Source organism: Ranitomeya imitator, chromosome 1, assembly GCF_032444005.1.
Source record: "Ranitomeya imitator isolate aRanImi1 chromosome 1, aRanImi1.pri, whole genome shotgun sequence".
Lineage (NCBI taxonomy): Eukaryota > Metazoa > Chordata > Amphibia > Anura > Dendrobatidae > Ranitomeya > Ranitomeya imitator.
Window position 1 is genome coordinate 1105387087 of NC_091282.1, and position 16873 is coordinate 1105403959.

Below are 16873 nucleotides of genomic sequence, written 5' to 3' on the forward strand. Positions count from 1 at the left end.
GCCTGCTGCCATTATAAGGAAAGAATGTAATAAACCTCAGATCGTACACACAAACAGATCCAGACTTGTCTGTCTGTGGCTATGCTGCAGTATTGTGCTCAAAATTTCACTTTCATTTTCTTGTCTGCTTGCCCTTCCTCCTTCTCACACTTAGATTCACATTCTTCTTGTGTTGTGCAGATCTATTCCACTCCAAACAATCAGAAACATATTGTCTAACTTCTTGGACTTGGCACTGAAGGGATTGATTCTGTATTCATAGGTTTGTAGAACAATAGGATTAAGATCTTTTTCTCAACTCTGTTCATGTTGTAACATTTTTGCCGTGAAGAAGAGGCTGGGACCTCTGCGGAGTCAAATACAGTTTTGAGAACTGCGTAAGTAAAGCGAGCGTCTGTGATAATATTGGCAGAGAAACTGCCCACTAATCCTACAGAAACCTCTGGAAGAGCATGGCATTGTGAATGTTACACATATACAGCCTTTATTCTACTGAGTTAAACAACTCAGCTTTATCTCATGATGGAAGAACCTTTGGATGGTAAAATATTTTCCTCAACAAGCAGATTATTGAAAAAAATCCGATTTAAATAAAAAAAAATCCGATTTAAATAAAAAAAAATCCTATTTTTTTGATTTTTTAAAAAAAAACATTGATTTTTATCCACCCTGCAACCAGACCAAATCCCCAACCCGAAGCCGGGAACCAACACACCGACGACGGTTAGCAAAACGTTGAGCCTCCTCCTGAGACAACACCAAATTGTCCACCACATGAGCCCAAATCTGCTGCAGCCTGTCAACCACAGAATCCACACCAGGACAATCAGAAGGCTCAACCTGCCCTGAAGAAAAACGAGGATGGAAACCAAAATTACAAAAAAAAGGCGAAACCAAGGTAGCAGAACTAGCCCGATTATTAAGGGCAAACTCGGCCAATGGCAAGAAAGCCACCCAATCATCCTGATCAGCAGACACAAAGCATCTCAAATAAGTTTCCAAAGTCTGATTAGTTCGCTCAGTTTGGCCATTAGTCTGAGGATGAAACGCCGAAGAAAAAGACAAATCAATGCCCATCCTAGCACAAAAGGCCCGCCAAAATCTAGAAACAAACTAGGAACCTCTATCGGACACAATATTCTCCGGAATGCCATGCAAACGAACCACATGCTGAAAAAACAACGGAACCAAATCAGAAGAGGAAGGCAATTTAGGCAAAGGTACCAAATGAACCATCTTAGAAAACCGGTCACAAACCACCCAGATAACCGACATCCTCTGGGAAACCGGAAGATCTGAAATAAATTCCATAGAAATATGCGTCCAAGGTCTCTCAGGGACCGGCAAAGGCAAAAGCAACACACTAGCGCGGGAACAGCAAGGCTTAGCCCGCGCACAAATCCCACAGGACTGCACAAAAGAACGCACATCCCGGGACAAAGAAGGCCACCAAAAGGACCTACCAACCAACTCTCTGGTACCAAAAATCCCAGGATGGCCAGCCAACACAGAACAATGAACCTCAGAAATCACTTTAGTAGTCCATCTATCAGGAACAAACAGTTTCCCCACTGGACAGCGGTCAGGTTTATTAGCCTGAAACTCCTGAAGAACCCGTCGTAAATCAGGGGAGATGGCAGAAAGAATCACCTCTTCCTTCAGAATGCCGACCGGCTCAAGAACCCCAGGGGAATCAGGAAAAAAACTCCTAGAGAGGGCATCCGCCTTAACATTCTTAGTACCAGGAATGTACGAGACCACAAAATTAAAACGGGAGAAAAACAGGGACCATCGAGCCTGTCTAGGATTCAGCCGTTTGGCAGACTCGAGGTAAATCAGATTCTTATGATCGGTCAGGACCTGAATACGGTGCTTGGCCCCCTCAAGCCAATGTCGCCACTCCTCAAATGCCCACTTCATAGCCAACAACTCCCGATTGCCGACATCATAATTGCGTTCCGCAGGCGAAAACTTCCGAGAAAAGAAGGCACACGGTTTCATCAAGGAACCATCAGAATTCCTCTGAGACAAAACGGCCCGTGCCCCAATCTCAGACACATCAACCTCAACCTGAAATGGAAGAGAAACATCCGGCTGACGCAACACAGGGGCAGAAGTAAATAGGCGTTTAAGCTCCTGAAAGGCAGAAACAGCCGCAGAGGACCAATTCGTCACATCAGCGCCTTTCTTCCTCAAATCGGTCAGAGGTTTAACCACACTGGAGAAGTTGGCAATGAAACGACGATAAAAATTAGCAAAGCCCAAGAATTTCTGAAGGCTCTTCACAGATGTGGGCTGAATCCAATCATGAATGGCCTGAACCTTAACCGGATCCATTTCTATAGATGCGGGAGAAAAAATGAAGCCCAAAAAAGAAACCTTCTGCACTCCAAAGAGGCACTTTGACCCCTTCACAAACAAAGCATTATTACGGAGGATCTGAAATACCATCCTGACCTGTTTCACATGAGACTCCCAATCATCGGAAAAAATCAAAATATCATCCAAATATACAACCATGAATTTATCAAGATAACTCCGAAAGATATCATGCATGAAGGATTGGAAAACAGATGGAGCATTAGAGAGTCCGAATGGCATCACAAGGTATTAAAAATGGCCTTCGGGCGTATTAAATGCAGTTTTCCATTCGTCACCCTGCTTAATACGAATAAGATTATATGCCCCTCGAAGGTCAATCTTAGTAAACCAGCTAGCCCCCTTAATCCTAGCAAACAAATCAGTAAGCAAAGGCAACGGGTATTGAAATTTTACCGTGATCTTATTCAAGAGGCGATAATCAATACAGGGTCTCAAGGAGCCATCCTTCTTGGCAACAAAAAAAAACCCTGCTCCCAATGGTGAAGAAGATGGCCGAATATGCCCCTTCTCTAAAGACTCCTTAATATAGCTCCGCATGGCGGCATGTTCTGGCACAGACAGGTTGAAAAGTCGGCCCTTAGGGAACTTACAACCTGGAATCAAGTCAATAGCACAATCACAGTCCCTATGTGGTGGAAGGGAACTGGATTTGGGCTCATCAAATACATCCTGGAAATCTGACAAAAACTCAGGAATTTCAGAAGAGGAAATTGACATCAAAGGAACGTGACCATGAACCCCCTGACAACCTTAACTAGTCACAGACATAGATTTCCAATCTAACACCGGATTATGTAGCTGTAACCATGGAAAACCCAGCACAATATCATCATGCAAATTATGTAACACCAGAAAACGACAATCTTCCTGATGGGCTGGCGCCATGCACATGGTCAGCTGTGTCCAAAACTGAGGTTTATTTTTAGCCAACGGTGTAGCATCAATGCCCCTTAAAGGAATAGGGTTCTGCAAAGGCTGCAAGGGGAAACCACAACGTTTGGCAAATTCTAAGTCCATTAAGTTCAGAGCGGCGCCTGAATCCACAAATGCCATAACAGAAAATGATGATAATGAGCAGATCTAGGTCACAGATAACAGAAATTTAGGTTGTACAGTACTGATGGTAACAGAACTAGCGATTCTTTTTGTACGCTTAGGGCAATCAGAAATAATATGAGCAGAATCGCCGCAGTAAAAACACAACCTATTCTGACGCCTGAATCTTTGACGTTCAGCTTTAGACAAAATCCTATCACACTGCATAGGCTCAGCGCTCCGCTCAGAGGACAACGCCACAGTGTGCACAACTCTGCGCTCGCGCAAGCGCCGATCAATCTGAATGGCCAGAGACATAGAATCACTCAGACCAGCAGGCGTGGGGAACCCCACCATAACATCTTTAACGGATTCAGAAAGACCCTTTCTGAAAATTGCCGCCAAGGCATCCTCATTCCATTTAGTCAGTACAGATTATTTTCTAAATTTCTGGCAATACGATTCTGCCGCTTCTTGACCTTGACACAGGTCCAGCAAGATTTTCTCAGCTTGATCCACAGAATTAGGCTCATCATACAATAACCCCAATGCTTGAAAGAAAGAATCAACATTAAGCAAAGCAGGATTGCCAGTTTCCAGGGAAAATGCCCAATCCTGTGGGTCACCACGCAGCAGGAATATGATGATTTTAACCTGCTGAATGGGATCACCAGAAGACCGGGGTCTCAATGCAAAAAACAGTTTACAGTTATTTTTGAAACTCAAAAATTTGGATCTGTCACCAAAGAATAAATCAGGAGTGGGAATCCTAGGTTCTAAGGCAGGAGTCTGAACAATATAATTTGAAATACCCTGTACCCTAGCAGCAAGCTGATCCACACGAGAAACTAACTCCTGAACACTCATGTTATTACTAGGTTCCGCAGCCACCCAGAGATTAAGAGGGAGGAACAGACCAAATAGGCTAAGGAAAAAAAAATGGCTCAAAATATTTCCTCCCTTCTTCTGAGATGCAATTAACTCATTGTTGGCCAGTTGTACTGTTATGATCTGGTGACCTTGGAGCAGCATGAGACGTACTCTGGAGAAGGTGGAACCTGTACTGACCGCAAACCCTGAACTTAACAGCGCAACTAGAAGTAGCCGTGGGGGGTACCTAACACTCTCTAGACCCCTCGACACAGCCTAAGAAATAACTACCCCTAAAGACAGAAACAGGAAACCTATCTTGCCTCAGAGACAATCCCCAAAGGAAAGACAGCCCCCCACAAATATTGACTGTGAGAGGAGAGGGAAATAACATACGCAGAAATGAAATCAGGATTTAGCATAGGAGGTCATACTAGCTAAAAAGAAAGAATAGAACAGAGTACTATGCGGTCAGTATTAACCCCTTCATGACCCAGCCTATTTTGACCTTAAAGACCTTGCCGTTTTTTGCAATTCTGACCAGTGTCCCTTTATGAGGTAATAACTCAGGAACGCTTCAACGGATCCTAGCGGTTCTGAGATTGTTTTTTCGTGACATATTGGGCTTCATTTTAGTGGTAAATTTAGGTCAATAAATTCTGCGTTTATTTGTGATAAAAACGGAAATTTGGCGAAAATTTCGCAATTTTCACATTTTGAATTTTTATTCTGTTAAACCAGAGAGATATGTGACACAAAATAGTTAATAAATAACATTTCCCACATGTTTACTTTACATCAGCACAATTTTGGAAACAAAATTTTTTTTTGTTAGGAAGTTATAAGGGTTAAAATTTGACCAGCGATTTGTCATTTTTACAACGAAATTTACAAAACCATTTTTTTTAGGGACCACCTCACATTTGAAGTCAGTTTGAGGGGTCTATATGGCTGAAAATACCCAAAAGTGACACCATTCTAAAAACTGCACCCCTCAAGGTACTCAAAACCACATTCAAGAAGTTTATTAACCCTTCAGGTGCTTCACAGCAGTAGAAGCAACATGGAAGGAAAAAATGAACATTTAACTTTTTAGTCACAAAAATTATCTTTTAGCAACAATTTTTTTATTTTCCCAATGGTAAAAGGAGAAACTGAACCACGAAAGTTGTTGTCCAATTTGTCCTGAGTACGCTGATACCTCATATGTGGGGGTAAACCACTGTTTGGGCGCACGGCAGGGCTTGGAAGGGAAGGAGCGCCATTTGACTTTTTGAATCAAAAATTGGCTCCACTCTTTAGCGGACACCATATCACGTTTGGAGAGCCCCCGTGTGCCTAAAAATTGGAGCTCCCCCACAAGTGACCCCATTTTGGAAACTAGACGCCCCAAGGAACTTATCTAGATGCATGGTGAGCACTTTGAACCCCCAGGTGCTTCACAAATTGATCCGTAAAAATGAAAAAGTACTTTTTTTTCACAAAAAAATTCTTTTAGCCTCAATTTTTTCATTTTCACATGGGCAACAGGATAAAATGGATCCTAAAATGTGTTGGGCAATTTCTCCTGAGTACACCAATACCTCACACGTGGGGGTAAACCACTGTTTGGGCACATGGTAAGGCTCGAAAGGGAAGGAGCGCCATTTGACTTTTTGAATGAAAAATTATTTCCATCGTTAGCGGACACCATGTCGCGTTTGGATAGCTCCTGTGTGCCTAAACACTGGCGCTCCCCCACAAGTGACCCCATTTTGGAAACTAGACCCCCCAAGGAACTTATTTAGATGCCTAGTGAGCACTTTAAACCCTCAGGTGCTTCACAAATTGATCTGTAAAAATGAAAAAGTACTTTTTTTTCACAAAAAAATTCTTTTCGCCTCAATTTTTTCATTTTCACATGGGCAGTAGGATAAAATGGATCATAAAATTTGTTGGGCAATTTCTCCCGAGTACGTCGATACCTCATATGTGGGGGTAAACCACTGTTTGGGCACTCGGCAGGGCTCGGAAGGGAAGGCGCGCCATTTGACTTTTTGAATGGAAAATTAGCTCCAATTGTTAGCGGACACCATGTCGCGTTTGGAGAGCCCCTGTGTGCCTAAACATTGGAGCTCCCCCACAAGTGACCCCATTTTGGAAACTAGACCCCCCAAGGAACTTATCTAGATGCATATTGAGCACTTTAAACCCCCAGGTGCTTCACAGAAGTTTATAATGCAGAGCCATGAAAATAAAAATAAAAAATTATTTTCTCAAAAATGATCTTTTAGCCTGCAATTTTTTATTTTCCCAAGGGTAACAGGAGAAATTTGACCCCAAAAGTTGTTGTCCAGTTTCTCCTGAGTACGCTGATACCCCATATGTGGGGGTAAATCACTGTTTGGGCACATGCCGGGGCTCGGAAGTGAAGTAGTGACGTTTTGAAATGCAGACTTTGATGGAATGCTCTGTGGGCGTCACGTTGCGTTTGCAGAGCCCCTGATGTGGCTTAACAGTAGAAACCCCCCACAAGTGACCCCATTTTGGAAACTAGACCCCCAAAGGAACTTATCTAGATGTGTGGTGAGCACTTTGATCCCCCAAGTGCTTCATAGAAGTTTATAATGCAGAGCCGTGAAAATAATAAATACGTTTTCTTTCCTCAAAAATAATTATTTAGCCCAGAATTTTTTATTTTCCCAAGGGTTACAGAAGAAATTGGACCCCAAAAGTTGTTGTCCAGTTTCTCCTGAGTACGCTGATACCCCATATGTGGGGGTAAACCACTGTTTGGGCACATGCCGAGGCTCGGAAGTGAAGTAGTGACGTTTTGAAATGCAGACTTTGATGGAATGCTCTGTGGGCGTCACGTTACGTTTGCAGAGCCCCTGATGTGGCTTAACAGTAGAAACCCCCCACAAGTGACCCCATTTTGGAAACTAGACCCCGAAAGGAACTTATCTAGATGTGTGGTGAGCACTTTGAACCCCCAAGCGCTTCATAGAAGTTTATAATGCAGAGCCGTGAAAATAATAAATACGTTTTCTTTCCTCAAAAATAATTATTTAGCCCAGAATTTTTTAATTTTCCCAAGGGTAACAGGAGAAATTTGACCCCAATATTTGTTGTCCAGTTTCTCCTGAGTACGGTGATACCCCATATGTGGGGGTAAACTACTGTTTGGGCACATGCCGGGGCTTGGAATTGAAGTAGTGACGTTTTGAAATGCAGACTTTGATGGAATGCTCTGCGGGCGTCACGTTGCGTTTGCAGAGCCCCTGATGTGCCTAAACAGTAGAAACCCCCCACAAGTGACCCCATTTTGGAAACTAGACCCCGAAAGGAACTTATCTAGATGTGTGATGAGCACTTTGAACCCCCAAGTGCTTCATAGAAGTTTATAATGCAGAGCCGTGAAAATAATAAATACGTTTTCTTTCCTCAAAAATAATTATTTAGCCCAGAATTTTTTAATTTTCCCAAGGGTTACAGGAGAAATTGGACCCCAAAAGTTGTTGTCCAGTTTCTCCTGAGTACGCTGATACCCCATGAGTGGGGGTAAACCACTGTTTGGGCACACGTCGGGGCTCAGAAGGGAAGTAGTGACTTTTGAAATGCAGACTTTGATGGAATGGTCTGCGGGTGTCACGTTGCGTTTGCAGAGCCCCTGGTGTGCCTAAACAGTAGAAACCCCCACAAGTGACCCCATTTTAGAAACTAGACCCCCCAAGGAACTTATCTAGATATGTGGTGAGCACTTTGAACCCCCAAGTGCTTCACAGACGTTTACAACGCAGAGCCGTGAAAATAAAAAATCATTTTTCTTTCCTCAAAAATTATGTTTTAGCAAGCATTTTTTTAGATTCACAAGGGTAACAGGAGAAATTGGACCTCAGTAATTGTTGTGCAGTTTGTCCTGAGTATGCTGGTACCCCATATGTGGGGGTAAACCACTGTTTGGGCACACGTCAGGGCTCGGAAGTGAGGGAGCACCATTTGACTTTTTGAATACGAGATTGGCTGGAATCAATGGTGGCGCCATGTTGCGTTTGGAGACCCCTGATGTGCCTAAACAGTGGTAACCCCTCAATTCTAACTCCAACACTAACCCCCCCACACCCCTAACCCTAATCCCAACTGTAGCCATAACCCTAATCACAACCCTAACCACAACCCTAATTCCAACCCTAACCCTAAGGCTATGTGCCCACGTTGCGGATTCGTGTGAGATATTTCCGCACCATTTTTGAAAAATCCGCGGGTAAAAGGCACTGCGTTTTACCTGCGGATTTTCCGCGGATTTCCAGTGTTTTTTGTGCGGATTTCACCTGCGGATTCCTATTGAGGAACAGGTGTAAAACGCCGCGGAATCCGCACAAAGAATTGACATGCTGCGGAAAATACAACGCAGCGTTTCCGCGCGGTATTTTCCGCACCATGGGCACAGCGGATTTGGTTTTTCATATGTTTACATGGTACTGTAAACCTGATGGAACACTGCTGCGGATCCGCAGCGGCCAATCCGCAGCCAAATCCGCACAGTGTGCACATAGCCTAATTCTAAAGGTATGTGCACACGCTGCGGATCCGCAGCAGTTTCCCATGAGTTTACAGTTCAATGTAAACCTACGGGAAACAAAAATCGCTGTACACATGCTGCGGAAAAACTGCACGGAAACGCAGCGGTTTACATTCCGCAGCATGTCACTTCTTTGTGCGGATTCCGCAACGGTTTTACAACTGCTCCAATAGAAAATCGCAGTTGTAAAACCGCAGTGAAATGCGCAGAAAAAAACGCGGTAAATCCGCCATAAATCCGCAGCGGTTTAGCACTGCGGATTTATCAAATCCGCAGCGGAAAAATCCGCAGAGGACCAGAATACGTGTGCACATACCGAAACCCTAACCCTAACCCTACCCCTAACCCTACCCCTATTCTAACATTAGTGGAAAAAAAAATTTCTTTATTTTTTTTATTGTCCCTACCTATGGGGGTGACAAAGGGGGGGGGGTCATTTATTATTTTTTTTATTTTGATCACTGAGATATAATCTATCTCAGTGATCAAAATGCACTTTGGAACGAATCTGCCGGCCGGCAGATTTGGCGGGCGCACTGCGCATGCGCCCGCCATTTTGGAAGATGGCGGCGCCCAGGGAGAAGACGGACGGGACCCCGGCTGGATCGGTAAGTATGATGGGGTGGGGGGGACCACGGGGGGGGGGGGGGATCGGAGCACGGGGGGGGGATCGGAGCGCGGGAGGGGTGGAACGGAGCACGGGGGCGTGGAACGGAGCACGGGGGGGCTGGAATGGAGCACGGGGGGGTGGAACGGAGCACCGGGGGGGGGGGGGTGGATCGGAGTGCAGGGGGGGTGATTGGAGCACGGGGGGGTGATTGGAGCACGGGGGGAGCGGAGCCCTGTACTGAGGGAAGCCGGAGCAGTGTACCGGCCAGATCGGGGGGCTGGGGGGGCGATCGGTGGGGTGGGGGCACATTAGTATTTCCAGCCATGGCCGATGATATTTCAGCATCGGCCATGGATGGATTGTAATATTTCACCAGTTATAATAGGTGAAATATTACAAATCGCTCTGATTGGCAGTTTCACTTTCAACAGCCAATCAGAGCGATCGTAGCCACGAGGGGGTGAAGCCACCCCCCCTGGGCTAAACTACCACTCCCCCTGTCCCTGCAGATCGGGTGAAATGGGAGTTAACCCTTTCACCGGATCTGCAGGGACGCGATCTTTCCATGACGCCACATAGGCGTCATGGGTCGGATTGGCACCGACTTTCATGACGCCTACGTGGCGTCATGGGTCGGGAAGGGGTTAAAACACTAGAAAATATCCACCACAGAAAATACAAAACACCACATCTGACTAAAGACGTGGAGGGTATATCTGCATCTCCAGAGAAATAGCTAGGCTGCAAAAAATCCTACACAGACTAAGCTGGACAAGACAAAAACATGAAAATGCACAGAACTATAAGGTCCACAGCAGGTGGACAGCAAAAACAAAGCCAGGACTTATCTTTGAAGAAAAGCACAGCAAACAGGAGAGACCAGAAGGGATGTGAATCCTCCAAAAACAATGGACAACTGGCACTGACTAAAGGATCAAGCAAGGCTATATAGCCCAGCCCAAATTGCAAAAAATAGATACACCTGATAAATGCTGCGATCCAACTACCGCAGCACTACCACTCATAACCACCGGAGGGAGCCCAAGAGCAGAATTCACAACAATTTACCATCCATGCCTGTGTGATGTACACACCACACAGATCTTTACCAGACACAACTCTAAAAACTGTCCTGTACCCGTGTCTCCATCACATGAAGATATCAAATTTTCTATCGAGTGAATGCAAGCCGTGATCTTGACCACCTTGAATAATTGATAATCAATTTAAAGGACAGTTCTCTCACAACTTGCTGCCGCTGTTGCCTACCAAGTCCATCCCCATGGCCATGGCATAATTTAAATGCAACTTCTGACTTCCAGCCAGTCAGAATTTTCATGTTCAAGATGGCACTGTGGGACCGGAGCAGTGTTGGTAAAAGGTGAAGGCGAGTATAAAAACAGGGGCAGGGATCTTACATTTCAAGCTCCACTTCAGTGCTGAAAAAAATCCCTGCCGGAGCGGTGCTTTAATTGTATTGTACCAAAATTATCAGACTTTCAAGTTCTGCTACATCACAATGAAATTCTGCAACAGAGTGCAGCACAATGTAAGTGAGTGCACCTGCTATGTAAAAATCTGCATGTATTTTAGGGTACATTGCATATTTTCAAAGTAAAGCAACAGGCTATATGTGTAATTGTTCGGTATTTTTACATCAGACTTAGGTTCAGGTTACATAACTTGTCGTAAGACAATAAATTGCAATGTTGCGGATAACATCCCAACTAATGACAGAGGATCATGGTCTACCCAACAGTCAGCAGAGATCCAGTCCTGCATGGCCACATTCAATATCATTGGTTGTAACTCGGATAGCAACGTAGGGCTCATTCACACATCAGTTTTTTTTTAATACAAGTGCAATCCGTGTTTTTGATGGACAGCACTTCTACCAACAATAGTGAATGGGGCCATTCATATGCCTATGCTTTTCGCATATCAAGAGGGGCGCATAAAATCACTGCGACATGCCCAATATTGATCAGATTGTCGGATCAAAATCGGCAATGCAAATCTATGTGTCCGTGGAAAAAAATCGGAATTCACTTGGATGCTATCCACTGTTTGTGTTTAACAAAATATTAAATAGGAAAATATAGAAAAACTTTTGATGAAACTTGGACCAAACTCTGATGATAAAAACTGACACACTGACCAAACTCTGATGAAACCGTGATAAAAAAAATGACGAATAAACGTGGACTAATATTCTTGTATGAGAAAATCACTGATGTCTGAATGAGCTTTGAGAGTTGTGCATCCACAAGTCTCTATGTAGCTCCAACTAAGGAATTTGTAGTGCACAAGTGTCACTGAAAGTCTTAACAATGAAACATACCGTAGCTTTACATTTTGGTGTACTGGTCATTTGAAGTTGCGCAGAAGCACTCTGTGAACTTTCCATTTCTTTAATACTTTGATTTAAAGAATCGTTAATTTCTGAATAGACCTGTAAAAAATATAGCTTTGTAATACAGTACATTTTTGTAGTCTGAAAACGATATCAGTACAATTCAACAATTCCTGCCCTTTTGCAACTTTTGTTTTTCCATTTACTTTTTTCCTCCCCAATTTCAAAGAGCCATAACTTTTTTTATTTTTTTTCTATCAACATAACCTATGAGTGCTTATCTGTTGTTGGTTGAATTATAATTTTGAATGACACCATTCATTTTAACATCTATTTATATAATTGCCTTGTAATGTTTTCATTTCCTGTTCTGTCCAGTTGTCACCGTATCCCAGAATTCCAAGTGGAGGAAGTTCACTGACCGCCATATTGGGACACCCAAGTGATAGGTGTCTCAATATGAAAACTGCTGCTGGTACCAACCTAGTGCGCGGTACCACCAGCGGAACACCATCGCACCACACACACACTCTATACGCCGTACGCACCACACACACTCACTCACACACTCACTCACTCACATTCACACACACTCACTCAGCTTCTTGTGCAGTACCACCAGCGGAACACCATTGCACCACACACACACACACTATACGCCGTACGCACCACACACTCTCACTCACACACTCACTCACTCACATTCACACACACTCACTCAGCTTCTTGCGCAGTACCACCAGCGGAACACTATCACACCACACACACACTCTATACGCCGTACATACCACACACACTCTCACTCACATTCACACACACTCACTCAGCCTCTTGCGTGGTACCACCAGCGGAACACCGTCGCGCACACACCGCCGCCGGGATCAGCCGAATGATTCACTGACTGCAGCCATCTTTGTACAGGAGGAGCGCATGCGCAGTTTTAATGTGACTGCCGCTATCTGTCTGCACAAAGATGCTGGCGGTCTGATTTACAGCAGCTGCATGAATTATGGGCGAGTGCAGTAAATCATTCGGCAGATCCCGGAGGCAGATACGCGACATGTCTCTAGGCAGAGGAAGCCGGTCACATTAAAGGGGTTTTCCCATGAACGAAAGTTCATTTTAAAAATTGAATGTGTCTGACCGTGTATGGAGCATACCACATCTCCTGGATGGGGAGTGTTATGATACGGTGGTCTAGGAGCAACAAGGAACGAGCTCTGAAGGAAGTGGTAACTGTACTGACCGCAGTCCCTAAGCTCAACACAACACTAGAAGTAGCTGTGGAATGCTCCTAACTCTCCCTAGGCATCTTGTCACAGCCTAAGAGCTAACTACCCCTAAAGAAAGAAGCAGGAAAGCTATCTTGCCTCAGAGAAAATCCCCAAAGGATAGATTAGCCCCCCACAAATAATGACTGTGAGTGGAGAGGGAACAGACATACACAGAATGAAACCAGGATGAGCACAGGAGGCCAGTCTAACTAAATAGATAGGACAGGATGGAATACTGTGCGGTCAGTATAAAACACTACAAAAATCCACGCAGAGTTTACAAAAAATCTCCACACCTGACTAAAGGTGTGGAGGGCAAATCTGCCTCCCAGAGCTTCCAGCAAGACAGAATTAATTCACACTGATAAGCTGGACAAACATAGAAAGCACAGAATGGATAAGTCCACAATCTATGGACAGAAAAGGGCAAGCAAAAACTTAGCTTAGCTGAACTGGTCAGGATAACAGGGAACTCCAAAGAGATGTGAATCCAACCAGGAACCATTTACAAGTGGCACTGGCTGAAGATAGAGCCAGACTTAAATAGCCGAGCAGAAGAGAAGATAAGTGGAGGCAGCTGATGACAGCTAACTCCAAGGAGCAGCCATACCACTAGAAACCACAAGAGGGAGCCCAAGAGCAGAACTCACAAAAGTGCCACTCACAACCACCGGAGAGAGCCCAAGAGCGGAATTCACAACAGTACCCCCCCCTTGAGGAGGGGTCACCGAACCCTCACCAGAGCCCCCAGGCCGATCAGGACGAGCCAAGTGAAAAGCACGAACCAAATCGGTGGCATGGACATCGGAGGCAACAACCCAAGAATTATCCTCCTGGCCATAACCCTTCCACTTGACAAGATACTGAAGCCTCCGCCTCGAAAAACGAGAATCCAAAATCTTCTCAACCTCATATTCCAACTCTCCCTCAACCAACACCGGGGCAGGAGGGTCAACCGAGGGAACAACGGGCACCACATATCTCCGCAACAAAGATCTATGGAAAACATTATGAATGGCAAAAGAGGCAGGAAGAGCCAAACGAAAACACACCGAATTAATAATTTCAGAAATTTTATAAGGACCAATAAACCGATGCTTAAACTTAGGAGAAGAAACCTTCATAGGAACATGACGAGAAGACAACCAAACCAAATCCCCCACACGAAGCCGGGGACCAACACACCGACGGCGGTTGGCAAAACATTGAGCCCTTTCCTGAGACAACGTCAAATTGTCCACCACATGAGTCCAAATCTGCTGCAGCCTGTCCACCACAGAATCAACACCAGGACAATCAGAAGGCTCAACCTGCCCAGAAGAAAAACGAGGATGAAAACCAAAATTACAAAAGAAAGGTGAAACCAAAGTAGCCCGATTACTAAGGGCAAACTCGGCCAACGGCAAGAAAGACACCCAATCATCCTGATCAGCAGACACAAAGCATCTCAAATAGGTCTCCAAGGTCTGATTAGTTCGCTCAGTTTGGCCATTAGTCTGAGGATGAAACGCCGAAGAAAAAGACAAATCAATGCCCATCCTACCACAAAAGGCCCGCCAAAATCTAGAGACAAACTGAGAACCTCTGTCAGACACAATATTCTCCGGAATGCCATGCAAACGAACCACATGCTGAAAAAATAATGGAACCAGATCTGAGGAGGAAGGCAACTTAGGCAAAGGTACCAGATAGATCATTTTAGAGAACCCGTCACAAACAACCCAGATAACAGACATCTTCTGGGAAACAGGAAGATCCGAAATAAAATCCATGGAAATATGCGTCCAGGGCCTCTCAGGGACCGGCAAAGGCAAAAGCAACCCACTAGCGCGGGAATAGCAAGGCTTGGCTCGGGCGCAAGTCCCACAGGACTGCACAAAAGCACGCACATCGCGCGACAAGGAAGGCAGGATGCCCAGCCAACACTGAACAATGAACCTCAGAAATTACCTTACTTGTCCATCTATCAGGAACAAACAGCTTCCCCACTGGACAGCGGTCAGGCCTATCAGCCTGAAATTCCTGAAGCACCCGCCGCAAATCAGGGGAGATAGCAGAAAGAATCGCCCCCTCCTTAAGAATGCCAACCGGCTCAAGGACTCCAGGAGAATCAGGCGAAAAACTCCTAGAGAGGGCATCAGCCTTAAAATTCTTAGATCCCGGAATATACGAGACCACAAAATCAAAACGGGAGAAAAACAGGGACCATCGAGCCTGTCTAGGATTCAGCCGCTTGGCCGACTCGAGGTAAATCAGATTCTTATGATCGGTCAGGACCACAACACGGTGTTTAGCTCCCTCAAGCCAATGTTGCCACTCCTCAAACGCCCACTTCATAGCCAACAACTCCCGATTGCCGACATCATAATTGCGTTCCGCAGGCGAAAACTTTCTGGAAAAAAAAGCACACGGTTTCATCAAAGAACCATCAGACTCCCTCTGAGACAAAACGGCCCCTGCCCCAATCTCAGAAGTGTCGACCTCAACCTGAAAAGGAAGAGAAACATCCGCTTGACGCAACACAGGGGCAGAAGTAAATCGGCGTTTAAGCTCCTGAAAGGCCTCAACAGCCTCAGAGGACCAATTCGTCACATCAGCGCCTTTCTTCGTCAAATCAGTAAGGGGCTTAACCACACTGGAAAAAGTTGGCAATGAAACGGCGATAGAAATTAGCAAAACCCAAAAATTTTTGAAGACCCTTCACAGATGTGGGTTGGATCCAGTCATGAATAGCTTGGACCTTAACAGGATCCATTTCTATAGACGAGGGAGAAAAAATAAAACCCAAAAAAGAGACCTTCTGAACCCCGAATAGGCACTTAGACCCCTTCACAAATAAAGCATTATCACGAAGGATCTGGAACACCATCCTGACCTGCTTCACATGAGACTCCCAATCATCGGAAAAAATCAAAATATCATCCAAATATACGACCATGAATTTATCAAGATAATTGCGGAAAATATCATGCATGAAAGACTGGAACACAGATGGAGCATTAGAGAGCCCAAATGGCATCACAAGGTATTCAAAATGGCCTTCGGGCGTATTAAATGCAGTTTTCCATTCGTTACCCTGTTTAATACGAACAAGATTATATGCCCCTCGGAGGTCAATCTTAGTAAACCAACTAGCCCCCTTAATCTGAGCAAACAAATCAGTAAGCAAAGGCAAGTGGTATTGGAATTTGACCGTGATCTTATTAAGAAGACGATAATCAATACAGAGTCTCAAGGAGCCATCCTTCTTAGCAACAAAAAAGAAACCCGCTCCCAATGGTGACGAAGAGGGCCGAATATGCCCTTTCTCCAAAGATTCCTTAACATAGCTCCGCATGGCGGCATGCTCTGGCACAGACAGATTGAAAAGTCGGCCCTTAGGGAACTTACAACCAGGAATCAAGTTAATAGCACAATCACAGTCCCTGTGCGGAGGAAGGGAACTGGACTTGGGCTCATCAAATACATCCTGGAAATCCGACAAAAACTCAGGGACCTCAGAAGAGGGGGAAGAGGAAATTGACATAAAAGGAACGTCACTATGTACTCCTCGACAACCCCAACTAGTCACCGACATAGTTTTCCAATCCAGCACCGGATTATGTTCCTGTAACCATGGAAATCCCAGTACAACAACATCATGCAGGTTATGCAACACCAGAAAACGGCTATCTTCCTGATGTGCAGGAGCCATGTACATAGTCATCTGTGTCCAGTACTGAGGTTTATCCTTGGCCAAGGGTGTAGCATCAATGCCCCTCAAAGGAATAGGGCTCTGCAAAGGCTGC

General features: G+C 44.9%; 1 protein-coding gene across 2 annotated transcripts in view; it reads right to left on the reverse strand.

The window, feature by feature from the left end:
- Window positions 1-16873, reverse strand: part of CCDC110 (coiled-coil domain containing 110) — a 74971-nt gene that overhangs the window by 16259 nt on the left and 41839 nt on the right. The window contains exon 2 of one of the 2 annotated variants that reach the window (XM_069744334.1): window positions 11800-11910. The exons of the other annotated variant lie outside the window; for it this stretch is intronic. Within the exon in view, the coding sequence (XP_069600435.1) occupies window positions 11800-11910 (111 nt within the window). The remainder of the gene's footprint in view (window positions 1-11799; window positions 11911-16873) is intronic. 2 annotated transcript variants of the gene reach the window in all.